The following is a 27,848-nucleotide window of genomic DNA, read 5'->3' as shown; positions in this document are numbered from 1 at the left end:
TTAATAATACTGTTGTACAGTACACACTTAACAGTGCCTAAATATTGCTGTACAGTACACATACCAGAGGTCAAATAATACTGCTGGACAGTACACACAACAGTGCCTAAATAATACTGCTGTGCAATACACACAGCAGAGCCCAAATACTGCTGGAGAGTACACACAACCAAGCCCAAATCATACTGCTGTACAGTACACACATACACATAACAGAGCCTAAATAATACTGCTATACAGTACCCACATATTGCCTAAATAGAAATACTGTTACTGCTGTACAGTACACACAACAGAGCCAAAATAATACTGCTGTACAGAACACACATAACTGAGCCCAAATACTGCTGTACAGTACACACATAACAGAGCCTAAATAATACTGCTCTACAGTACACACATTACAGAGCCTAAATAATACTGCTCTACAGTACACACGTAACAGTGCCTAAATAATACTGCTGTACAATACACATGAAGCAGTGCCTAAATACTTCTGTACAGTACACACATAACAGTTACTAATACTTCTGTACAGTACACAGGATTGGTCCACTCCCGGGCCAGCATCGACACCAGTGAGAACGCCGTTGCAAACTAATGCCTTCTTCTGACGGTGAGCGGCAGCAATAGGGCCGGCTACCTTTACCGCTCTGGCAGCATTGTGGCACAAAGTATAAGGGGGTTGTGTTGCGCTACCTACTGGGGGGCTGTGTGTGGCGCTACCTACAGGGGGGCTGTGTGTGGCGCTACCTACAGGGGGGCTGTGTGTGGCGCTACCTACAGGGGGGCTGTGTGTGGCGCTACCTACAGGGGGGCTGTGTGTGGCGCTACCTACAGGGGGGCTGTGTGTGGCGCTACCTACAGGGGGGCTGTGTGTGGCGCTACCTACAGGGGGGCTGTGTGTGGCGCTACCTACAGGGGAGGCTGTATCTGGAGCAATCTACAGGGGGGGCTGTCTCTGGAGCAATCTACAGGGGGGGCTGTCTCTGGAGCAATCTACAGGGGGGGCTGTGTGTGGAGCCATCTACAGGGGGGGCTGTGTGTGGAGCCATCTACAGGGGGGGCTGTGTGTGGAGCCATCTACAGGGGGGGCTGTGTGTGGAGCCATCTACAGGGGGGGCTGTGTGTGGAGCCATCTACAGGGGGGGCTGTGTGTGGAGCCATCTACAGGGGGGGCTGTGTGTGGAGCCATCTACAGGGGGGGCTGTGTGTGGAGCCATCTACAGGGGGGGCTGTGTGTGGAGCCATCTACAGGGGGGGCTGTGTGTGGAGCCATCTACAGGGGGGGCTGTGTGTGGAGCCATCTACAGGGGGGGCTGTGTGTGGAGCCATCTACAGGGGGGGCTGTGTGTGTCGCCATCTACAGGGGGGCTGTGTGTGTCGCCATCTACAGGGGGGCTGTGTGTGTCGCCATCTACAGGGGGGCTGTGTGTGTCGCCATCTACAGGGGGGCTGTGTGTGTCGCCATCTACAGGGGGGCTGTGTGTGTCGCCATCTACAGGGGGGCTGTGTGTGTCGCCATCTACATGGGGCTGTGTGTGTCGCTAAGGGGGGCTGTGTGTGTCGCTAAGGGGGGCTGTGTGTGTCGCTAAGGGGGGCTGTGTGTGTCGCTAAGGGGGGCTGTGTGTGTCGCTAAGGGGGGCTGTGTGTGTCGCTAAGGGGGGCTGTGTCTGGAGCTAAGGGGGGCTGTGTCTGGAGCTAAGGGGGGCTGTGTCTGGAGCTAAGGGGGGCTGTGTCTGGAGCTAAGGGGGGCTGTGTCTGGAGCTAAGGGGGGCTGTGTCTGGAGCTAAGGGGGGCTGTGTCTGGAGCTAAGGGGGGCTGTGTCTGGAGCTAAGGGGGGCTGTGTCTGGAGCTAAGGGGGGCTGTGTCTGGAGCTATGTACAGGGGGGCTGTGTCTGGAGCTATGTACAGGGGGGCTGTGTCTGGAGCTATGTACAGGGGGGCTGTGTCTGGAGCTATGTACAGGGGGGCTGTGTCTGGAGCTATGTACAGGGGGGCTGTGTCTGGAGCTATGTACAGGGGGGCTGTGTCTGGAGCTATGTACAGGGGGGCTGTGTCTGGAGCTATGTACAGGGGGGCTGTGTCTGGAGCTATGTACAGGGGGGCTGTGTCTGGAGCTATGTACAGGGGGGCTGTGTCTGGAGCTATGTACAGGGGGGCTGTGTCTGGAGCTATGTACAGGGGGCTGTGTCTGGAGCTATGTACAGGGGGGCTGTGTCTGGAGCTATGTACAGGGGGGCTGTGTCTGGAGCTATGTACAGGGGGGCTGTGTCTGGAGCTATGTACAGGGGGGCTGTGTCTGGAGCTATGTACAGGGGGGCTGTGTCTGGAGCTATGTACAGGGGGGCTGTGTCTGGAGCTATGTACAGGGGGGCTGTGTCTGGAGCTATGTACAGGGGGGCTGTGTCTGGAGCTATGTACAGGGGGGCTGTGTCTGGAGCTATGTACAGGGGGGCTGTGTCTGGAGCTATGTACAGGGGGGCTGTGTCTGGAGCTATGTACAGGGGGGCTGTGTCTGGAGCTATGTACAGGGGGGCTGTGTCTGGAGCTATGTACAGGGGGGCTGTGTCTGGAGCTATGTACAGGGGGGCTGTGTCTGGAGCTATGTACAGGGGGGCTGTGTCTGGAGCTATGTACAGGGGGGCTGTGTCTGGAGCTATGTACAGGGGGGCTGTGTCTGGAGCTATGTACAGGGGGGCTGTGTCTGGAGCTATGTACAGGGGGGCTGTGTCTGGAGCTATGTACAGGGGGGCTGTGTCTGGAGCTATGTACAGGGGGGCTGTGTCTGGAGCTATGTACAGGGGGGCTGTGTCTGGAGCTATGTACAGGGGGGCTGTGTCTGGAGCTATGTACAGGGGGGCTGTGTGTGGAGCTATGTACAGGGGGGCTGTGTGTGGAGCTATGTACAGGGGGGCTGTGTGTGGAGCTATGTACAGGGGGGCTGTGTGTGGAGCAATCTACTGGGGGCTGTGTGTGGAGCTATCTACAGGGGGGCTGTGTCTGGAGCTATGTACAGGGGGGCTGTGTATGGAGCTTTCTACAGGGGGGCTGTGTATGGAGCTTTCTACAGGGGGGCTGTGTATGGAGCTATCTACAGGAGGGCTGTGTGTGGAGCTATCTACAGGGGAGCTGTGTGTGGAGCTATCTACAGGGGGGCTGTGTGTGGAGCTATCTACAGGGGGGGCTGTGTGTGGAGCTATCTACAGGGGGGCTGTGTGTGGAGCTATCTACAGGGGGGCTGTGTGTGTGGAGCTATCTACAGGGGGGCTGTGTGTGTGGAGCTATCTACAGGGGGGCTGTGTGTGTGGAGCTATCTACAGGGGGGCTGTGTGTGGAGCTATCTACAGGGGGGCTGTGTGTGGAGCTATCTACAGGGGGGCTGTGTATGGAGCTATCTACAGGAGGGCTGTGTCTGGTGCTATGTACAGGGGGGCTGTGTGTGGAGCGATCTACAGGGGGGGCTCTGGTGGATGATTTTTCCATTGACCGGTAGCAGAGTTACACAACTGGAAAAAAAAATCCCCATCATGTAACTCTGCTACCTGTCAATTGAAAAAGTCATCCACCACAGGGTCTCCCTCTTGACTTTCATTGTTCTCAGCCTCTTGTCCTGCAGCTGCTGCTGCCGTGATGAGCAAATGTTATACCCAAGATAGGAAAAGTAGCACAAAGACGATATAACCGGATCCATAATATCTGTGATATCCAGACAGTCCAGAGATCCGCAGTGAGAATGTGCGCGCGTTATTTGCAGAAGGATCTGGTCGTGATTTGATGTGTTGATGCGGGATATTGGGCGTGGTTAGGGGGCGTGGCTTAAAATGTCCCTCTTTTCCGAATTCAAAAGTTGGGAGGTATGTGTGATGGTACGTGCCATCTCACCTGGGAAGGTCATCCTTGCAAAACCTGAGATTCTTGGAAGTCTGGTCATGGGGTGGAGCAGAAACTGTGATCAATCATCTCATCAGTGACCCGGATCACTCATTAGTCACCACCTGTTCACAGCAGTCACATGGGTTTTCACGTCCTGGTCAAAATGCGTTTTTTTTTTTTTTTAACTACCTTATTGAGATTGTAGGGGTGTATTCACATGTTGCGTCCGTAATGCAGTGATTTTCACAAAAATGGCACGGTTTGGGGAAATCAGTGGCAAAAATCGCAATGTGGCCACAATGTGTGAAAAGATCCAAACAATCAAAAATAAGGTAATGAATATGAAAGGAGTGTAAATAGATCCCTAGGCCGGATTCACACGAGCGTGCGCGTTTTGCGTGCGCAAAAAACGCGTCGTTTTGCGCGCTCAAAAGGTCCGTAAAAGCTCCCTGTGTCAGAAGCATATGATGCGTGGCTGCGTGATTTTCACGCAGCCGCCATCATTATGACACTCTGTTTTTATGTTTGTAAACAGAAAAGCATGTGCTTTTGTTTCCATTCATAGTTTTGACTACTGTAGCGCGCATCACGCGCGGCAAAAGGAACCTAGGTCAAAATCTGCCTGCAAAAAAACTCAGTGTGAACAGGGCCTTAGGATGTGTTCACACAGTGTTCAAAGTGGCAAGTTTTTCGCAAAATTTGCAGCAAAACCACTGTTCCATGATTTTGTGAAGATGGCAGCAGAAAATACAAACTGACTGCAACGGAAGGCTACGTTCACACGGCAAACTAAAAACGGCTGTAAAATACGGAGCGGTTTTCAAGGGAAAAGCCTCTGATTTTCAGCCCTTTTTTAAAGCATCAAACGTTTTTCATTGTGTCAATAAAACTCCAAAAAAACGCATAAAAAAACAGCTCAACGAGTGACATGCACTTATTTTTACGCACCGTTGTTTTAGGCGTCGATTTTTCAAACGGCCGCATCAAAAAAATGCCCCGTCTAAATTAAACTTAGTTTTTCCCATAGAAATCAATAAGCAGATGTTTGGAGGCGTTCAGGAGTTTACGCCCCGAAAAACGCCTGCAAACACTGCGTGTGAACATACCCTTACAAGCATTTGAAAACCACTTGAATTTGCCGTAAAACTACATGTCAGCGCGGTCGTCGTGTCCATCATGGTTACCTCCCTCCCATTGACATCAATGGGAGATTTGGGCGGAACACGCCCAGATATCGAGAAGCGTCCGACTCCCATTGAAATGAATAGGAGGCAGAATTTTGCGCCGGAGTCTTAGGGGGAGTTCACACGTAGTTTTTCTGACTACTTTTTTTACGCTGAAACCGCGCCGCAAAACGCGCCAAAAAACAGCCGAAAATGCCTCTCATTGATTTCAATGGGAGGTGGAGGCGTTTTTTTTCCACGAGCGGAAAAAAAACATCTCGCGGGAAAAAGAAGGGACATGCCCTATCTTCGGGCGTTTACGCCTCTGACCTCCCATTGACATCAATGGGACGCGGAGAAAGCTGCAGCAGTCACATGGACTGCAGCGTCTTCGCAGGCGGTCGGGCTGTACTCCGAACAGGGGGACGCGTCGCTATGACAACAGAGAACGGGATAAGTATGAACTTTTTATTTTCTAGCAGTATTTACTCAGCGGAGACTTCGGCGGAAAAACTGCAGCACAGTTTGGTGCGATTTTTTTGGGCAGAATTCCCGGTGGCGTCCAGGACAGATACGCGGTTTACTTTTACGCAGCATATCTGCCCTGGGTGCGCTTACACGGGCTTGTAATGTACCGCTACGGTTTTGTAATGTATTTTTTGTCCGCACAGTGTTTACTAGTAATTTATATTAATTGCAGTGTATTTCCTTCCCAGAAAATGTCCCAGATTGGTACAATTGTTCCAAACCTTCAGCTGTGAGGGTATATTTAAATTTTTGTCGCATTTTTTGTAACTTTGGTTGCCACGATTTGGGATCAAAGCAAAACCGTGGTTTTTTTTGCAGAAATTGCGCAGTTTTGCAACGGTTATAAAAATCATGGCCATTATTACCCTGAGAAGTATTAGGTATGTATATGTATAGATGATGTAAACAATATTGTTCCCATTCACTGACGGCAAGCAGAGTTCTTGAAAATGGTAAGGAATTGAAAACACAAAAGTAAGTTTATATATAGATTTATATTTCAAAATATGAGAAGACTCGATATGAGGAGCATGGACAGGTCGGGGGTCTCTATGATTATTTCAACATGTGGAAAGTTTGGGCTTTCTGATTTCTGGGGTCCTCGGTGTCATCCATATCAAAACCATCCTGATCTTAAAGAGGCTGCAACTCATGACCGGACAGGTATAAATAAATGTGGAGCTTTAGTCCATTAAAGAAGAACTCCAGGTAAAACGGATGACTGTGTTATGACTAGTACACGCCCTCAGGGGGCGGAGCATGACCCAGTGATTCTCTCTGGTGACCTTTGAGTCCATGTCAGTCACCGCCCCCCAGACCCTGTAGTAGAAATAACACAGTGCATCAGATCTGCCTGGAGTGCTCCTTTAACTTAACACTTGGTGGGAATCGAGGGGCGACCTAGACTGGGTATGGGTACTTCCAGCGTAAAATGGCGCCATCCGTGCTCACGCTGATGATATACTTGGAGAGAGGGCAGATTTTTAGGCGGCTGATGCTGCCGCTGTGTCCGATGCCTACTTGGGTCACTTCACCCTCGTTGTAGTCCCAGAGTTTTACCAACTTGTCATCTCCACCTGGAACACAACAGAAGAAGTGATTGAGATTAGATTAAATCAAAAATATTCAGGGTCTATTGACACGGTCAAATTGTGTTTTTTGCAAGATGGGGGGAAAAATGCAGAGGTTTTGCGAAAATGGTGGCCAAGATGATTTTCTTAAAAGGGGGATTGTACTGCCACCTAATGGTCACAAAGCCATAACAGAACGATATAGGAGCAGCTGGCGGAACACTTTAGTGTCGGCCGCACACTTTTTTATCTAAATCTTCAATTCAAAGGAAATATATGAGAATTTTACAGAACAAATCTATTTACTCAACATAATACTGCAATTGGGTTTTTAAAATGCTACGGTGCCCGCAACAGAGACAATAAGGCGGAGTTCACACGGGGCGGATACGCAGTTTTCCACCCGGAATGTCCGCTATGAAAAACTGCAGCACTTAGCTAGCAGGCAGACCTACTGGGAGGAGGTTTCTTCCCAGGAGACCACTGCAGCCTGTGATTGGCTGTAGTGGCGGTCACATGGGATGAAACTTCATCCCAGGAGGCCGGCCATGTGACGTCATCCAGGCCGGCCTCCTGGGATGTTGTTTCATCCCATGTGACCGCCACTACAGCCTGTGATTGGCTGCAGCAGTCACATTGTAATCCCAAGAGGCCGCCCAGGAGGGAGGGACACAGACTTCTGGGTATATATAAGATTTTTTTTTTTTCTGAGTTGCGTTTTTAGCGGCGCAATCGCTGCGAACCTGCCGCAAAAAACGAACATCTGCTATTTGTTGTGGGTTTTACCTCCCGATTGAATTCCGCAGGTCCATTTGAGCGGTTTCAGTTTTTCAGTTCAGTATTTACTTTAGTATTTGTTTTATCTCATCCACTTTGCTGCAGATTTTCCACAACAAATTCCGTTGCGGAAAAAACGCAGTATTTATGAAACGTGTGATCTGACCCCAAAAATCCCATAGGGACATTGCCAACTTCCTACATCACACACTTTTACATGGGGAGGTTTCGGGGGGGGGGGGGGGGGGGGTTAGTTATGTGGTCTGGAGTGGTTTAGCGGTTAATATTGAGTATCTCTGGTAGTCTAAAGTGAAGAAAGGGTTAATATTCATATATATTATACACGGAGGTCTATAGTGATTCACACTGGTAATATTATATAATAATATGATTACAGTATATGGTGGTTATTATATTGTTGAGGATGGTGAAGGGGTTAATGGTGGTAGTCTCAGGCAGGGAGGTATATTCAATTTAGAATTTAATCTAAATAGGTCCAGAATTTTGCCCCAAAAGTGCCCCAATTCTCCTGCTTCCCTTCAGACAGTTACATGATAAATTCTGTCCGTCACCACTAGAGGGAGCTCAATACATAGGGATTTATACAGCTCTTAGTGAGCTCTACCTAGTGGCTGAAGAACAAATTTTAGCCTTAAACTTGGATCTTTTCTTCCGGGGTTATTTCCGAGTAAGGGTATATTCACACATACAGTTTTTGTATACCGTTTTTAAAACCAGTTGTCGATCCTGAAGGGAGAGAAAATATTAAGGACAGACTGTACTTCTATTATTGGAATCCACTCCTGATTTTGGTTTAAAAAAAAAATGCACAAAAAAAACCTGATCATAACCTGCGCGTGTGAATACACCCTATGTGCACCCCTTAGGGACTACCGTGACTTATTTCAGAAATAGTGTTACCTGTGACAAAGTGACTTCCGCAGTCACTTATATCCATCCCATTGATTGCTCCGGACATGGATCCATCAAGTCCTCTGATAGCTGATCCGTCGAACACTTCCCAGTACCCGATCTACAAGAGTAGGTTATAAAGATTAATGCTGCATGGCCACAGACTCAATAATACAATGGCAGACACGACTGATGAGCGGGACTTATGGTTAAATTGTCCTGATCATAGCGTATGTAATAAACGTATAGTCCTGTGTGTAGGATCTCTGTATGGGAGAATGTACAAATTACACAGTAGGACAGTGCCACCTGGTGGTGATTGTTGATTCTGTAGATGTTTTTCAAAGAGAAGTTTTTGGTCAATGAGAACAGAGTAATAGGTACAACCACCCCTGTGCATCTGTAAGGTCCCCAATGATAAGTTGATTGTGCGGGTCCTGTTTTTGCGGCTTACCTGCAATTAGCGGTTATCTACAGGTGGAAGTGGCCGGCTACTTGTCATTTACCCTGCAGCAAGACATTACTCAGTGGTCATTAACATCAATGCACTGACAAGATGTGTCCTCGAGACGAAGAGGCTAATAGATAAGGACCTGAGCAGGGGGACCATCCATCTATTACATCCATATGCCCTAATAGAGCATATGTAAAGGGGTGTATAAAGCCAACAACCCCCATTACTATCTGCGCTCCAGGTTGTGGGAAAACAGTAAAGATCAATGGATGATGCCATTTTAGATGACACTGACCTTTCTGTCGGTGCCACTGGTAATAATCTGAAATTCCTCGGGGTGGTAACAGACACAGCGGAACAGCGTGTTGGATAAGAACATTTGTTTTCGAATGAATCGCCTGAGAGATAGAGATTTGTCAAAGGAAGCAAAAATTATATATATGTATGCAACTTACCAAATAGCAGAATAGTGAGTGCAGCTCTGGAGTATAATACAGGATGTAACTCAGGATCAGTACAGGATAAGTAATGTAATGTATGTACACAGTGACTCCACCAGCAGAATAGTGAGTGCAGCTATGGAGTATAATACAGGATATAACTCAGGATCAGTACAGGATAAGGAATGCATGTACACAGTGACTCCACCAGCAGAATAGTGAGTGCAGCTCTGGAGTATAATACAAGATGTAACTCAGGATCAGTACAGGATAAGTAATGTAATGTATATACACAGTGACTCCACCAGCAGAATAGTGAGTGCAGCCCTGGAGTATAATACAGGATGTAACTCAGGATCAGTACAGGATAAGTAATGTAATGTATGTACACAGTGACTCCACCAGCAGAATAGTGAGTGCAGCTCTGGAGTATAATACAGGATGTAACTCAGGATCAGTACAGGATAAGTAATGTAATGTATGTACACAGTGACTCCCCCAGCAGAATAGTGAGTGCAGCTCTGGAGTATAATACAGGATGTAACTCAGGATCAGTACAGGATAAGTAATGTAATGTATGTACACAGTGACTCCACCAGCAGAATAGTGAGTGCAGCCCTGGAGTATAATACAGGATGTAACTCAGGATCAGTACAGAATAAGTAATGTAATGTATATACACAGTGACTCCACCAGCAGAATAGTGAGTGCAGCTCTGGAGTATAATACAGGATATAACTCCGGATCAGTACAGGATAAGTAATGTAATGTATGTACACAGTGACTCCACCAGCAGAATAGTGAGTGCAGCTCTGGAGTATAATACAGGATGTAACTCAGGATCAGTACAGGATAAGTAATGTAATGTATATACACAGTGACTCCACCAGCAGAATAGTGAGTGCAGCTCTTGAGTATAATACAGGATGTAACTCAGGATCAGTACAGGATAAGGAATGCATGTACACAGTGACTCCACCAGCAGAATAGTGAGTGCAGCTCTGGAGTATAATACAGGATATAACTCAGGATCAGTACAGGATAAGTAATGTATTGTATGCACACAGTGACTCCACCAGCAGAATAGTGAGTGCAGCTCTGCAGTATAATACAGGATGTAACTCAGGATCAGTACAGGATAAGTAATGTAATGTATATACACAGTGACTCCACCAGCAGAATAGTGAGTGCAGCTCTTGAGTATAATACAGGATGTAACTCAGGATCAGTACAGGATAAGGAATGCATGTACACAGTGACTCCACCAGCAGAATAGTGAGTGCAGCTCTGGAGTATAATACAGGATATAACTCAGGATCAGTACAGGATAAGGAATGCATGTACACAGTGACTCCACCAGCAGAATAGTGAGTGCAGCTCTGGAGTATAATACAAGATGTAACTCAGGATCAGTACAAGATAAGTAATGTAATGTATGCACACAGTGACTCCACCAGCAGAATAGTGAGTGCAGCTCTGGAGTATAATACAGGATAAGTAATGTAATTTACATTCAAGATAACATATGTAGAGTAATTCTATATGTAAACTGTGACACAGTTTTCAGATGTGGCTTTAACCCCTTCCCGACATCCGCCGTATATATACGGCTGAGTCCGCTCCATAGAGCGAGTGTGTCGGCTGTGTGTTACAGCTGACACTTCCGGGTTACGAGCGGGATCGCGCTTTAGCGCGATCCTGCTTGTTTAACCCGTTAAATGCCGCGTTCAATAGAGATTGCGGCATTTAAATTACTAAAAACAGGGGGGCGACCCCCTGTAACGTCTCAACGGCACCCCCGCGGCGAGATCGGGTGGAGCCGTTGGTTCACACGGCTGCCTGGGTGTCTGACGAAGTCCCCCAGGTCCGCCATCTTGGTACTCCTATGAAGCTCTGCCTCCGGCAGGGCTTCATAGGAGACTGTCAGAATCACGATATACTGCAATACATTAGTATTGCAGTATATCGTGCAAGCAATCTAACGATCGTTGGTTGAAGTCCCCTAGGGGGGCTAATAAAAAATTTAAAAAGGAGTTAAAGTTGTTTTTTTTGTGTAAAAAAAAAATTAAAAGTTCAAAAAACCCCCCTTTTCCCATTTTCCCCCTGGGGCATAGTAAAAAAATTAAATAAACATAATTGGTATCGCCGCGTCCGTAAAAGTCTGAACTATCACAATATATCATTATTTAACCTGCACGGCGAACGCCGTACACAAAGAATGCCAGAATCTCTATTTTTTGGTCACCTAATCTCCCACAAAAAAATTAAATAAAAAGTGATCAAATCGTCACATTTACACCCAAAATGGTATTATTAAAAACTACAGTTTATCCCGCAAAAAAATAAGCCGTCACACCACTTAATCGACGGAAAAATAAAAAAGTTATGGCTCTCGGAATTTGGCGAAACAAAATAAATTTTCTTTTTTACACTTAGGTTTTTACTTGTAAAAGTAGTAAAATATAGAAAAACCTACACATATTTAGTATCGCCGTAATCGTATTGACCCATAGAATAAAATTAACATGTTGTTTTAATTGTACAGTGAATTCCGTAAAAATGGCGCGCGAAAAACTATGGCGGAATCGCTGTTTTTTTCATTTTCTACCCCACAAATAATTTTTTCCCCGTTTTCTAGTACATCATACGGCAAAATAAACTGTGCTACGAAAAACTACAACTTGTCCCGCAAAAATCAAGCCCTCATAGGACTATATAGACGGAAAAATAACGGCGTTATGGCCTTTGGAAGGTGGGGAGGGAAAAACGAAAATGAAAATCTGAAAAAGGGCTGCGGCCTGAAAGGGTTAACAGCATGTAATAATAGAACAACCAGTGTGTATAAAATACTGACTCGATGTCCCATATGATGCAGGTTCCGTCAGCGCTGGCAGTGACACACTCGCGGTTGTTGCTCTTCAGTTTGATGCAGGACACTGCTGACTTGTGCTCCTTCATGGACTCCACAAGACGCTGGCTTTCTTTACCGATCTCCCACACTCGCACCTGCACAGAGAATCTCACTATATGATCTATTTTTCATGCTGTTCTGCGGAATATTGAATCAGAAGGTTTCATATCTACAAACCCTTCCATCTCCTCCTCCGCTCACAATCCTCTTGCAGTCGCTGGTTGCAGAAATCGCAGTGACTCCCATGCTGTGCGCGTTCTCAATCTGGTACATGAGTCGGCCACTTTCTGGGGTAAACGCTCGGATCTTGCCGTCATTCCAGGCTGAGGAGATTAATAATGGTTCATATGTCATACATGTATCAGTGTTCTTCAATAATATATACTGGTATGTATCGGACATCACCCCAGTACATGTGTATCTGACTTCACTATATATATGGCTTGTAAGAAATGTAAGGAAACTCTACACCTCCTTAATCCTCATAAGGCTGTATCCTCCCTTGTTCATTAGTCGGTTTTATAGGAACCACAATCTACAGCATAAACCTCCGCACTACATGTTGACCTGTGCACACAATGGTTTGCAATAGCCTAACGCCATAACCCCTGTGATAGAGCCATTGGCAAATAAGTGCGAGCCATGATGACATGTAGAGCGAATGGCATGGGGGTATTCTAACCGGATAGGATGCTCCTTCCATCTCTCATGAAGTGGATGGCATTACAGGTCACGTTGGGTACGGTTATCCTCAGCAATTCCTTGTGGCTGGCGGTGTGCCAAACACGGATGTCGTTCTTGGAGCAAGTGGCAAACAGCTCGGATGTAGCGCTGGAAGACAAAAAAACACCATGTCCATGATAATGTATATAGAGAACAGAATAATATTAAATAAATCCAATACTGCATTTATCAAAAGCAATGCTGCATCCCCAGACTCAAAGGGGTTGTCCCCGGGAATCAGTTGTCATTTAGACCGCTGCAGGGGTGAATGGATGACTATGTAATACATGGATCACCCTCTATGGTGTCCATATACCCTGTAAAAACATAAAAATGGGTTATCCAGAGGGTAAAACTCTTTGGACAATGGACACCATATATTGTACGTAGTGGTTACCTGGAGTTCAAAAAGTTGCAGTAAGTTCCAGGCTGCGATCTCCGTTCCTTCATTCGATTTTTAATCCCTTGATACGCAGCTTGTAACCTGCTCCTAGTTTCATACTTTTCTCATGTGTACGTTGCCCTCCCAGTAATACATGCTGGATGTAAGGTCTGTGTCCAGGATGCTGCTGACTTCACTAGCTCTAATGTATCAGCACAGTTTCATTCCTACACTGCCTTATACTTCCACAGCCCATTACGGATCTCTTCTCAGCAAAATTGTCAGTATGCACAGGGGAGGAGTGTGTGATTTTCCATCCACCCTCTCCTCTAGTTTTTACGTGGGTTCTATGTTTCCTCTCTACACTCATAGCTGTGTCGTTCACCCCTCCCTCCCCCTTTGCTTTTCTCTCTATCTGATACAGTTCAGCTTGTGTGATCTGCCCTCCCTAAACTCTTGGATGCTCCCCCCCCCCCCACTCCATACTCTGATCTGCCCTGCCCTGTACAACCTTCAGAGGACGTCAGCCCCGACAGGAGAAATGTGCTGTCAGAATTTGCAGGACAACCAGCTTTGTGAAGGAGTCACACAAACTCTACAGCAGTAAAATGCTAAGTCATTGTTAATGACTATTTAGAAAGTTGCTTAGTTTTGCATTTAGGAAGCAAAAGAACAAAATTTTTTTTTAAGTGCAAACGTGTCCAGGGCCTTTAACCTAGATCAGCTTGGATTCTTGCGCTGCTTTGAAATATTGTCTTTTTGTCCGGTCTTGGGACCTCTCTGGCTTTTGCTTTACAACAATGGTAAATACTGTGTCTTATATAAGATTTTAGCAGCATAAATGACATAGTGACAGGTGAGAATTGAACACACTAGTGAGTTATAATCAGTTACATACAAGGGGAAGACAATGTCGTTGATCGCCTCACTGTGACAGGTAGCAAAGATCTCCTCTTTGAATTCTGGATAATTAAAACGATAGATCTGGGCTTGTCCAGTCCCAACGAAAAACTGGTGCCCCTGTCCTCGGAGTGCAATGGAGTTCACAGCCCCCTGCAGCTTCACGCTCCTGAAAAATAAAAAAAGATGGAAACTGGGGTAAAAATAATTATATTCTATGCATAAAATGAATGGAATTGAACAACATCGCCACCTACAGGCTACTGATAGGTACAGCACCATGAAATTACAGGAAACCACTTGTTTCCTGCATTTCTCGAGGATTGACACTTACTTAATTGCTTTGTAATTTGGTGCTTTGCAGAGGGATAATTTTCCATCTCCGGATCCAATAATAAACTCTTCAGTTTTCAGCAGCGTCAGAGAGGTCACCCCCTAATAATGAACAGAAGAATGGGGTCAAATCAGCGCAGACCATATGAGGTTACCTCAGGGGACTGAAGGGCAGTATGGGGAAACAATCATTCATTCCCTGTTATTTCTATAGCACCCACATACGCCATATCAGTGTACATAGACCTGTTTATTCACGATTGGTAAAGCTTACGATCATCTCACCAGGCTGAATCGTTCCTTCTGAGGTCCGCAGCTGTTCAGCAGTTTGTTCTTTGTGTTGACTTTCAGAATATCCCCCGTAGACGTACCGCAGTAAAAGCAGCTGTCGTCTTCTGCCACCTAGGAGGACATCATAGTGGTCACGTTGAACGTCTAATCTGCAGGCGGCATGTTATAGAGCAGGAGGAGCGGATGGTATATAGTTTTGTGGGAAAAGATTCAGTATAACTTGTAATTTATTCATTTACATTCCTGCTCAGGAGTCCAGTGGGCGGTCCTTCTCAGTGATTGACAGCTATGCACACTCTCATAGGGAAGGCTGTCAATCACTGAGAAGGACCGCCCACTGGACTCCTGAGCAGGGATGTAAATGAATAAATTACAAGTTATACTGAATCTTCTCTCACAAAACCATATATCAATTTACATGCAAAAAAATGCCGGAATGTGCAGATGAGACGACGGAAAATCTCATCTACTTTGCTGGGATTTTCTTACGCAGCGGATTTTCCGCAGGTGGAGAAACCCTTTAGGCCGGGTTCACACGTCACGGTCAAAATGGTGGTTTTTTTCCTGCAAATTGTGGGAAAAAAACCCAGCCTGAAGGTGTCACATCCCTTCTCACACATATAGGAGAGGTAGGGTGCAGTTAAATTAGACTTTTTGGCTAAACGGTAAAAAATGCAGCACAGCGCACGCGATTTTGGCACGATTTGTGATGCGGTTTCTACAAGTGGAACTTGTAAAAAAAAAAAAAAAAAAAAAAAATTTTTTTTTTGCACCCAGTAAACAAGATACATGACCCCACTCATACCAAAGGGCACTTTAGGTGGTTGCTTTTGCTCCTACCTATACATTTTGGGTGTACCTGTTGTGTAACCCCTTAATTGCCAGCAATCTGTTATTATGGATGAGACAAGCAGGTAATAGGTTGGATGCCCCGGGAGTTAAACACAGGCCAGATACACAATGATAAAGCCACGCCAACATAAGGTGACCAATGGCCGCACGATTGTGATGGTTATACCCGGAAAAATAGTGGGACCGTGCGCTCCGGGTTTTTCTTGTTCACAGAAAACCTCTTTAGGCCGAGTTCACTAGTTTTTTGCCACAGTTTTTGTTTTTTTTACGTGGAAAACTTCCAAAATCGCCTCCCACTGATTTCAATGGGAGGCAGAGGTGTTTTTTTCCCCATGAGCGGAAAAAAACGCTCATGGGGTAAAAAAAAGCCTCATACTCTTTCTTCACGCGTTTCCATCTCTGACCTCCCATTAACGCTCAATGGCTGTGGACGAAAAACAGCGCAAAAAAGCGGCAAACAAAATGCAGGCAGGTCAAAATCGGGCTCAAAATCCCTAAACAAATTTTGTGGCAGATTTTTCTGCCTGCAAAAAACTCCATGTGAACAGGGCCTTCGGGTTTATTTGCAAACAGTGTTTTATAGGAAAAACACGACGTTTTTAGTGCTATTTTTCCTGGCGTTGATGGCGGCAAAAAATGCTGACGTTAGCTTGAAGTCAATGGGGAAATATTTTTGGGTGGGTTTTTTTTTGTTATTTTAACTTGCGTTTTTTGTGTCGGTGGCGTCCTCCTTAAAAAATGCAAGTGTCTGTGTGTTGCATTTTTTTTCATAGCGTTTTTGGTGGTTTTGTTTTTTTTTAAAAAAAAAGCATGTTGCAAAGAGGAATCACATGATTTACAATGTGAAAAAGGCAGAAAAAAAAACCTCAGGTAGTAAAACACACTAAAGGCGAGGTTCACACAGGGCGGATATGCTGCGTAAAAGCACACAACGTATCCGCCTTGGGCGCCGGAGGGAATTCTGGCTGAAAAACCACATGAAAATGTGGTGCAATTTTTTGTCTGGAATGTCCGCAGCAGAAGACTGAACATAGAACAAAAAAAAGCTGTTTCATCCATGTGACCGCTGCGGTCTGTGGTTGGCTGCAGTGGTCACATGGGATGAAACGCTATACTAGGAGGCTGGCCTAGACGAAGAAACACAGGATTATGGGTAAGATATATATATTTTTTCTGAGTTGCGATTTTTGCAGCTGAATTGCAGCTTTTCCGCCACAAAAATCGCAACATATGATATTTTTGCGGGATTTACCTCCCCATTGAATTCAAAACCCGCAACAAAAAAGCAGCGATTACACAAATACCATTAACCTGCTGCGGACTAAAATCTATTTTTTGAGTGTTTTTTACGCTCAGCATTTCAAACTTCATCCACTATGCTGCTACTGTATGATGCTGCAGATTTTCCGCAACTAAATCCACGGTTTTTACGCTATGTGTGATCTTTCCCTAACAGCAAAAAACATCACCAAAAACACAATAAAAAACGTATGTAACATTTTACTAAAAAAATTGCGTTTTTTAGGATGTGTGAAGGATGCCTTAAGGGGTTAAAGAAAAACAAAACCCAGCATCATCCTGTAACTAGTGTCACCCAGATATTCCCACTCTCGGCAAGGCCACATTGTGTATGCAGAACCTCAGGTGTCCGGGACGTCGCTGCGCCGACAATCTGAAGTCTTCTCTGCACATGGAGGTAGGAATGGTGGTGTCAGGATGAGCTCAGCGTGGTACTCACTGTCAGGCAGGTAACCACTCGCTTCAGTTGACCCATCTGACATTCGGTGGGACGCATTTTCCTATTCGGCAAATCCACCTCCCACACGCGAAGAGTCCCGCTGTGAACAGACGGAGAGGTCAGACTCCATTACTTTCCAATATCAAAGTGAATTTCCACCCATGAATACCATTTTGTGTTTTGTATTCGAAATAAGTTTAAAATTTGAGGCGGATGAATTTCTTAAAATATCTTTATAGCGGCCGAAGCTTTTTTGTAGAACAGAATTGAGCTCCAATTCCCCTGCGTAGAGATAGATTTTAAATATAATATTCCGACTACCTGCTGTCACCACTAGAGGGAGCATGGGAGCCACTTGCATATTGTTATGCATTGAACTCAATGATGAGTATTCGGTTAGCTCCCTCTAGTGGTGGCTGCAGGTAGTCAGAATGTTATATTGAGATTATATGTCAACGCAGGGGATTTGGAGCTCTGTATCACATGAACAAAGCGCTGACCGCTATAAAGATATATTACATCATTAATCAGCACACCATTTTGGACCCAAAACCAACATGCTGATACTAGGTAGAGTTTCACTTTAGCAAATCTAACTTTAAAGCAGTTTGTTACTGAACACGTGAGCTCTTTTAGGACCCCGGTATGAGCAGTCCCATGCAGGGCTGCTTTATATAAACGTAAAAGGTTTTCTGTTTGTTTGTTTTTTCCTGATACTTCATTTAGTCATTGTTTGATTTTGCTGCAGTCTGCATCCCCTGCTGGTTCAGTGTCTGCACATAGCTTTCTAGGAATTGTACATCAGGCACTGTGCAGAAAACTACTCACTATCCTACTGCAACTTAAAAAGCTCAGCTAAGCTGTAAGGGGTCTGTCAACGAGCTTGTTGACCGTTTCCAACGGCAACTTTCAGAGTTATAAGTGCAGGTGTTTGAGTGCACGTAAGGCCAGGGCTAGGACAATTTTTGTTGCGCTACGGATTGATTTTAACTATAGATCGACAGCTGAAGTCTATTGGATTGCATACAGACTCCCAGCGATCAGATGTGATCTGTGGGGAAACCCTGCAGTAAGTGTTCAATTTCCCTGCAGCGCCACCACAGGGGAAGTTAAGTATTACACAGTGTCCATTCATATGAATGTGTTGTCTGTGTAATATAGGACTGTAATAGGGTGTATGGAAATGGGTTTTCTAAACTGGACATGCCCTTTAAGTTTATAAGTTCATCCTTTGTAGTCCATATAGAAGAATATAAGAACTTACTTTCCTCCTGTTATAAATACGTCATCGCTGTTGTTGGTAAAGGTCAGAGTCAGGGCATGTCCCACGCTGAGGGAAGAAGCTGGGCTGCCGCAAATGGCTTCTCTGGTCGCCACGTTCCACAGGACGACACTATGATACAGAAGTGGACACTTCACAAGGTGGACTCCTACACGCAGGTCAGGGACAGTATGGCGGAGGGGTTTGTGTGAGGAAGTGGACGCAGACCTCATCCTACTGACGTCACTAACTTACCTGCCGTCATCCTGCCCGCCGAGAGATACCAGGTATTGTTCGTTGGCCGAAAAGGCTAGAGCTTCCACCTTGACTTTGTGTAGACTGAGCTTCCCACAGGACTCTCTCTTGGCGTAGTCCCAAAGGAAAATATCTGCCTATAAAGGGTTAAACATTTCTGTTAACACTTACACAGGATTTCCTTACTGTGAACATTGCATTTGGTCAACATTATACAATTTACACATCGAAATTCATCTCCATAAAACGTTGAGTCTAGGGCTGGGCAACTACCCAAAGAAAAGCAAAATCGAAATTCAGCGCAATTAATCAACGTCATCTTGTGCATTTCGTTTTTTTCAGTTTTTTTCCCGGTTTAATCGGTATCTGCGTTTTCAGGACCCAGATACAGTTGAATACAATAAGGCCGTAAGGTCCCTGCTCTACCATTTACTATGTATCGCCGGATGCGAGGCAGTGATGTCATCGCGCCAGTCTGCTCCGATCAGTACAGAGCAGAGGAGCAAATACATTATATTTACTCCGGAGCTGCACTCACAATTCTGCAGGCTTCAGAGCTGAAACCTCGCTTGTTCAGTGTCTGCGAAGAGCTTGCTCTGATGATTTGCATTCTGGGAAGTGTAGTCTTTACACCAGGCTTTGTTTAGTCATCTGATGTAGGAAAAACTAACTGTCTACATGCATTATAGTCACTCAGAAACCATCTTGACTGTTTCCAATAAGAACCGGAAGAATTGTGAATGCAGCTCTGGACTATAATACAGGATGTATACAAGAACAGCTACAACATTTAAAAAAAAAAAACACATTATGGATTTCTGACCTTGAATCCCATGTAGGTGACTTGCCCGGACGCCAGGTATTTCCCAGACTTGGAGACGGCCACGCAGGACACGTTGTTGGTGTGACCGTGCAGGAAGTGCTGCTTATGCTTATTGACACTCTGAATGATGACCGTGCACCCCAAGGGGTAAATAAGATGTTCTCTGTCCGGGTGACTGATCAGCCCAGAGGGTACGTGCCCTGAAACAGAAGAGGTTGAAGTGGCACAAGTCTCCTAGAAGTGATCCACAGTAATATTCTAGTCATCGGGCACAAATATTTAATGGGGTTATCTTTAGGGACTTTTAAATATATGTACAGTATATACTTCATAGGAAGGGTCATCACATCATTCTTGTATTGTATAGACATGACCACAGTCCACAGCAAGGGCTGACTACACGTTCCGGCTGCACTAGAGCCTGAGCGCTGACAGTGTGCCAGCTACAGATGTCCCCATAACAGTGTATCATCCACCGATGTCCCCATAACAGAGTATCACCGACAGATGTCCCCATAACAGTGTATCATCCACCGATGTCCCCATAACAGAGTATCACCCACAGATGTCCCCATAACAGTGTATCACCCACAGATGTCCCCATAACAATGTATCACCTACCAATGTCCCTATAACAGTGTATCACCCACAGATGTCCCCATAACAGTGTATCACCCACCAATGTCCCCATAACAGTGTATCACCCACAGATGTCCCCATAACAGTGTATCACCCACAGATGTCCCCATAACAGTGTATCCTCCACAGATGTCCCCTTTACAGTGTATCACCCACCAATGTCCCCATAACAGTGTATCACCCACAGATGTCCCCATAACAGTGTATCCTCCACAGATGTCCCCATAACAGTGTATCACCCACCAATGTCCCCATAACAGTGTATCACCCACAGATGTCCCCATAACAGTGTATCCTCCACAGATGTCCCCATAACAGTGTATCCTCCACAGATGTCCCCATAACAGTGTATCCTCCACAGATGTCCCCATAACAGTGTATCCTCCACAGATGTCCCCATAACAGTGTATCACCCACAGATGTCCCCATAACAGTGTATCACCCACAGATGTCCCCATAACAGTGTATCCTCCACAGATGTCCCCATAACAGTGTATCACCCACCAATGTCCCCATAACAGTGTATCACCCACAGATGTCCCCATAACAGTGTATCACCCACCAATGTCCCCATAACAGTGTATCCTCCACAGATGTCCCCATAACAGTGTATCACCCACCAATGTCCCCATAACAGTGTATCACCCACCAATGTCCCCATAACAGTGTATCCTCCACAGATGTCCCCATAACAGTGTATCCTCCACAGATGTCCCCATAACAGTGTATCCTCCACAGATGTCCCCATAACAGTGTATTCTCCACAGATGTCCCCATAACAGTGTATCACCCACAGATGTCCCCATAACAGTGTATCACCCACAGATGTCCCCATAACAGTGTATCACCCACAGATGTCCCCATAACAGTGTATCACCCACAGATGTCCCCATAACAGTGTATCACCCACAGATGTCCCCATAACAGTGTATCCTCCACAGATGTCCCCATAACAGTGTATCACCCACAGATGTCCCCATAACAGTGTATCACCCACAGATGTCCTCATAACAGTATATCACCCACAGATGTCCCCATAACAGTGTATCACCCACAGATGTCCTCATAACAGTGTATCACCCACAGATGTCCCCATAACAGTGTATCCTCCACAGATGTCCCCATAACAGTGTATCCTCCACAGATGTCCCCATAACAGTGTATCACCCACCAATGTCCCCATAACAGTGTATCACCCACAGATGTCCTCATAACAGTGTATCACCCACAGATGTCCTCATAACAGTGTATCACCCACAGATGTCCCCATAACAGTGTATCCTCCACAGATGTCCCCATAACAGTGTATCACCCACCGATGTCCCCATAACAGTGTATCACCCACAGATGTCCCCATAACAGTGTATCACCCACAGATGTCCCCATAACAGTGTATCACCCACCGATGTCCCCATAACAGTGTATCCTCCACAGATGTCCCCATAACAGTGTATCCTCCACAGATGTCCCCATAACAGTGTATTCTCCACAGATGTCCCCATAACAGTGTATCACCCACAGATGTCCCCATAACAGTGTATCACCCACAGATGTCCCCATAACAGTGTATCACCCACAGATGTCCCCATAACAGTGTATCACCCACAGATGTCCCCATAACAGTGTATCCTCCACAGATGTCCCCATAACAGTGTATCACCCACAGATGTCCCCATAACAGTGTATCACCCACAGATGTCCTCATAACAGTATATCACCCACAGATGTCCCCATAACAGTGTATCACCCACAGATGTCCTCATTACAGTGTATCACCCACAGATGTCCCCATAACAGTGTATCCTCCACAGATGTCCCCATAACAGTGTATCCTCCACAGATGTCCCCATAACAGTGTATCACCCACAGATGTCCCCATAACAGTGTATCACCCACAGATGTCCCCATAACAGTGTATCACCCACAGATGTCCCCATAACAGTGTATCACCCACAGATGTCCCCATAACAGTGTATCACCCACAGATGTCCCCATAACAGTGTATCACCCACAGATGTCCCCATAACAGTGTATCACCCACCAATGTCCCCATAACAGTGTATCACCCACAGATGTCCCCATAACAGTGTATCACCCACAGATGTCCCCATAACAGTGTATCACCCACCAATGTCCCCATAACAGTGTATCACCCACAGATGTCCCCATAACAGTGTATCACCCACAGATGTCCCCATAACAGTGTATCACCCACAGATGTCCCCATAACAGTGTATCCTCCACAGATGTCCCCATAACAGTGTATCACCCACAGATGTCCCCATAACAGTGTATCACCCACAGATGTCCTCATAACAGTATATCACCCACAGATGTCCCCATAACAGTGTATCACCCACAGATGTCCTCATTACAGTGTATCACCCACAGATGTCCCCATAACAGTGTATCCTCCACAGATGTCCCCATAACAGTGTATCCTCCACAGATGTCCCCATAACAGTGTATCACCCACCAATGTCCCCATAACAGTGTATCACCCACAGATGTCCTCATAACAGTGTATCACCCACAGATGTCCTCATAACAGTGTATCACCCACAGATGTCCCCATAACAGTGTATCCTCCACAGATGTCCCCATAACAGTGTATCCTCCACCGATGTCCCCATAACAGTGTATCACCCACCGATGTCCCCATAACAGTGTATCACCCACAGATGTCCCCATAACAGTGTATCACCCACCAATGTCCCCATAACAGTGTATCCTCCACAGATGTCCCCATAACAGTGTATCCTCCACAGATGTCCCCATAACAGTGTATCCTCCACAGATGTCCCCATAACAGTGTATTCTCCACAGATGTCCCCATAACAGTGTATCACCCACAGATGTCCCCATAACAGTGTATCACCCACAGATGTCCCCATAACAGTGTATCCTCCACAGATGTCCCCATAACAGTGTATCCTCCACAGATGTCCCCATAACAGTGTATCCTCCACAGATGTCCCCATAACAGTGTATCCTCCACAGATGTCCCCATAACAGTGTATCACCCACAGATGTCCCCATAACAGTGTATCACCCACAGATGTCCCCATAACAGTGTATCACCCACAGATGTCCCCATAACAGTGTATCACCCACAGATGTCCCCATAACAGTGTATCACCCACAGATGTCCCCATAACAGTGTATCACCCACAGATGTCCCCATAACAGTGTATCACCCACAGATGTCCCCATAACAGTGTATCACCCACAGATGTCCTCATAACAGTGCATCACCCACAGATGTCCCCATAACAGTGTATCACCCACAGATGTCCCCATAACAGTGTATCACCCACAGATGTCCCCATAACAGTGTATCACCCACAGATGTCCCCATAACAGTGTATCACCCACCAATGTCCCCATAACAGTGTATCACCCACAGATGTCCCCATAACAGTGTATCACCCACAGATGTCCCCATAACAGTGTATCCTCCACAGATGTCCCCATAACAGTGTATCCTCCACAGATGTCCCCATAACAGTGTATCCTCCACAGATGTCCCCATAACAGTGTATCCTCCACAGATGTCCCCATAACAGTGTATCCTCCACAGATGTCCCCATAACAGTGTATCACCCACAGATGTCCCCATAACAGTGTATCACCCACAGATGTCCCCATAACAGTGTATCACCCACAGATGTCCTCATAACAGTGTATCACCCACAGATATCCCCATAACAGTGTATCACCCACAGATATCCCCATAACAGTGTATCCTCCACAGATGTCCCCATAACAGTGTATCCTCCACAGATGTCCCCATAACAGTGTATCCTCCACAGATGTCCCCATAACAGTGTATCCTCCACAGATGTCCCCATAACAGTGTATCACCCACAGATGTCCCCATAACAGTGTATCACCCACAGATGTCCCCATAACAGTGTATCACCCACAGATGTCCCCATAACAGTGTATCACCCACAGATGTCCCCATAACAGTGTATCACCCACAGATGTCCCCATAACAGTGCATCACCCACAGATGTCCCCATAACAGTGTATCACCCACAGATGTCCCCATAACAGTGTATCACCCACCAATGTCCCCATAACAGTGTATCACCCACAGATGTCCCCATAACAGTGTATTCTCCACAGATGTCCCCATAACAGTGTATTCTCCACAGATGTCCCCATAACAGTGTATCACCCACAGATGTCCCCATAACAGTGTATCACCCACAGATGTCCTCATAACAGTGTATCACCCACAGATGTCCCCATAACAGTGTATCACCCACAGATGTCCCCATAACAGTGTATTCTCCACAGATGTCCCCATAACAGTGTATTCTCCACAGATGTCCCCATAACAGTGCATCATCCACAGATGTCCTCATAACAGTGCATCATCCACAGAGGTACATTTATGGGGGAATTTTATTAAGCAAATTCTACCCAAAACTGAACTTAAAGTTTTATATGGAGTTCCCCTTTAAAACCATTAATATAAACTGTAATGGGAATAATAGACTTAATTGAAAAAATATATAACATTCAGAACAAATATATCTTATCCTATTATTATCCTATTATATACTGCCCATATAGAACAAGTTATAGCGCCCCCTGAATGGAGCACCTGTGGGTGACTGCCCAGCTCTACATTATACACACGGCCCGATATATTTTACTGCTTTGCTCTCACCATTAAACCCGATCACTGACTCCAGCTCCAATTGCATTCCGTCGTCCTGGGTCGGGGATGCCATATTATCCCGTGTTGACTCTTCTACCGTTTCACCGTGTAGTTTCCGATCGCTTCCTCCCGTCTCCTGGCAACAGGCCTTACGGTATGTTTTACCTGTTGTCATAGATACGACGCCCGGAGCATGCGCAGTTACTTTTGGTTCCCAGGCTTATGCGCTGATTGCCGAGCAAGTTCTTCGCATGCGCAATGGATGCCTGACTGCTAGGACGCAGTTTTGGGCGCCAAAATTCCAGTCAGCTGTGCAAAGCTTATCTCTTCTTTACAAGGAGACTCGTCACTCGGAGTAATAAGAATTATTTTTTTATTTATTTGTGTGATTTATCAATGTGGAGAGTATAATCCAAATACACAGTCCTTTAGTCCTAATAAATAACCAAGCTGAGCGTTTGATAATGGCTCACACGTAAAATTAGCGACAAAAAAACCCCAAAACGCTTCTCGCTATTTTGACAGATAAAACATAGTAAATACGATTTATAACGTTACCGCAAATCGGTCATACAAATATTGCGTAAAATTCTATTAAAAAATGACACTTTTTTTTTTTTACATCGCTTTATCGGGCGCCCTGACAGAATATTTGTAAAAATAATAATGGCTTCTTTTTTTTAAAGATAAAATTTCTATACAACACTCCATACGATTCTGCCCCGTCTTAAGTAATTTGTTAGGCTCGGCCACATCGCGTATGAGCCTTGCGTTGGCGGTATATGTCCGGAGGATTTCCTGACGTATACCTCCCGACGGAAAGGCTGCAACGTATGCCATTGTATTAACGTACCGTTAGGCGCCATGCACACGACCATAGTTTTCATCCATAATTACGGATGAAATTGCGGACCCATTCTTTTCTATTGGCCATGGACACCTTTTCGTTTATTTACGGATGTGTCCGGGCTGTAGAAATGAGCCGCAAAATATAGAACGCGTCATATTCTTGTCCGCAATTGCGGCACAGACTTGCCCATAGTAGTCTATGGGCGCTTCTGCAGTTGCAGACGGCTACAAACGTGCATCCGTATTTGATTTGCGGACAGTAAAAACCCTTACGGTCGTGTGCATGGGGCCGGTTTCACAAGTGAAATACGGGAGCATTTTTGTGGCCGTATTAGGGACGCAAATCCCAGGCCGACTGAGGGTCAAACGATGTTGGATTCCATTGTGAATTGCCCCTGTAATATTTATCGTTTACGTTTGTATTGTGAGAAAAATTGTTGCAGTCAGCAGAACCTTTTTTACGCTTTTTGTTTTTTCAGGATGTTCTTGTAAGCCTGTGCCCGCTACAGCGGGTAGACGGACATTTTATTGATTATTTTATACCCGACTAAAGAGCCCAAATGGATGCAGCACATGTGTCGCTAAGGGAGGTTTTTAATTTGTAAGTAATTTCCTAGAAATTTCCCACAAATAGTAACTTGCCCACCATAGTCGGGCTACATAGTGCCCACACAGTGGTGCCATCTTACGGAGTTTCTTCCACTAATTCAATAGACATTTTAGCAAAGTTGTCATGTAATGTTTTAACAATTAAAGAAAAACTGTCAAAATGCACCCCATAACAAAACTAGCCCTAGTGTCTGTATAATAAAGCCATAGTGCCCCCATATTAAGAGCCATAGTAACCCCATAACGGATGTCAGCCAGATGCTGTCATCGCAACATCCACAGTGCCCCCACAGCGCCAGCCAGTATCCTCAACTACATCCACAGTGCCCCCACAGTGCCAGCCAGTATCCTCATAACGACATCCACAGTGCCCCCACAGCGCCAGCCAGTATCCTCATAACGACATCCACAGTGCCCCCACAGCGCCAGCCAGTATCCTCATAACGACATCCACAGTGCCCCATAAGATACCAGGCCTGTGAGCTGTACATACCTGTGTGAATTACTAAATACTTGCATTCCCTTTCTTCTGTCATGCCTCCTAGAGATTGACAATTGGGCTTCACCACTCCCCTGGTCAATAGGACGTGTCCCTACACAGTTTGAGACGCGCAGCATTGATTGGACAGATACTGTGTAGGGACAATCCTCACTGATAAAGGGAATGGTAACACCCAGTTGTTATTACATTTCCAGGAGGAATAACAAAGGAACAACACAATACAGCGTTCTAAGATTTTTATGAGGGGGGAATAGAAGTATTTACTTCAGCATGTCAGTAGAGGTGACGGCTCCTCTTCAAATAAAAAAACACCAGTGATTCCTGATCAATGGCCACTCACGTCTCTTCCTCCCCTTGCATTGATCTCGAAGCGGAGCCTGGGAATCCTCACCCTCTTCTTTTAGTGATCAGTGCGGGTCCCAGTGGTTGGACCTCCACCAATCTGACACTTATGACATTATAATCAATATGCCATAAATATATGTGGAGGGAAACCCCCTTTAATATTCTGACTAAACTGGTCGCAGATACAGCGTCCTCAGACGACTGATGGCATACACACTATCGCCACCTAGTGTCCAAGTGAACAAAACTTTTGATAATTGTCATTGTATCTATCGCCACCTAGTGTCCATATGAACAAAACTTTTGTTATTCATTGTAATTTTTTTTATATCGCCACCTAGTGTCCAAACGAACAAAATGGCTGCCTTTCCTTTATGTAAGTAACAAACCTTCCAATTTTCGCACCCTTTAATCTCACAGCTAGCGCGTCTTCTCTCCTATTTTCTCCTCCTTACGACTTTGCCCTCCTACAAATACGTAAAATAAAGGCAGCGTGGAGCGGCCATCTTTACCCCTCTGGGCAGACACTAAAAAAGACTTTGC

The 27,848-nt window shown here is 45.7% G+C and overlaps 2 protein-coding genes across 3 annotated transcripts in view; one reads left to right on the top strand and one right to left on the bottom strand.

Moving 5' to 3' along the window:
• Window positions 1-6,042: 6,042 nt before the first annotated feature.
• CFAP52 (cilia and flagella associated protein 52) lies at window positions 6,043-27,764 on the bottom strand. Of its 2 annotated transcripts, none has more exons than XM_075845926.1 (14): window positions 26,952-27,764; window positions 19,690-19,889; window positions 18,867-19,003; window positions 18,615-18,743; window positions 17,351-17,450; window positions 14,755-14,871; window positions 14,471-14,571; window positions 14,135-14,305; window positions 12,814-12,962; window positions 12,309-12,454; window positions 12,075-12,226; window positions 9,076-9,178; window positions 8,336-8,447; window positions 6,043-6,643 (listed from the first exon to the last, which is right to left on the bottom strand). In XM_075845926.1, exons 1-14 carry the CDS (start codon window positions 26,992-26,994, stop codon window positions 6,468-6,470), a joined length of 1,836 nt encoding a protein of 611 aa, XP_075702041.1. In that variant the 5' UTR covers window positions 26,995-27,764; the 3' UTR covers window positions 6,043-6,467. The 2 variants fall into 2 exon arrangements, with proteins under 2 accessions (XP_075702041.1, XP_075702040.1); XM_075845925.1 differs by lacking the exon at window positions 26,952-27,764 and adding an exon at window positions 25,010-25,206.
• Window positions 25,261-27,848, top strand: part of STX8 (syntaxin 8) — a 244,015-nt gene continuing 241,427 nt past the window's right edge. The window contains exon 1 of the mRNA XM_075845250.1: window positions 25,261-25,355. The gene's annotated coding sequence lies outside the window, so the exon portion shown is untranslated. The remainder of the gene's footprint in view (window positions 25,356-27,848) is intronic.

The sequence above is a fragment of the Rhinoderma darwinii genome, chromosome 13 (assembly GCF_050947455.1).
Source record: "Rhinoderma darwinii isolate aRhiDar2 chromosome 13, aRhiDar2.hap1, whole genome shotgun sequence".
Classification (NCBI taxonomy): Eukaryota; Metazoa; Chordata; class Amphibia; order Anura; family Rhinodermatidae; genus Rhinoderma; species Rhinoderma darwinii.
Note: the sequence above shows the minus strand (reverse complement) of the source record. Positions and strands in the feature narration are given on the sequence as shown.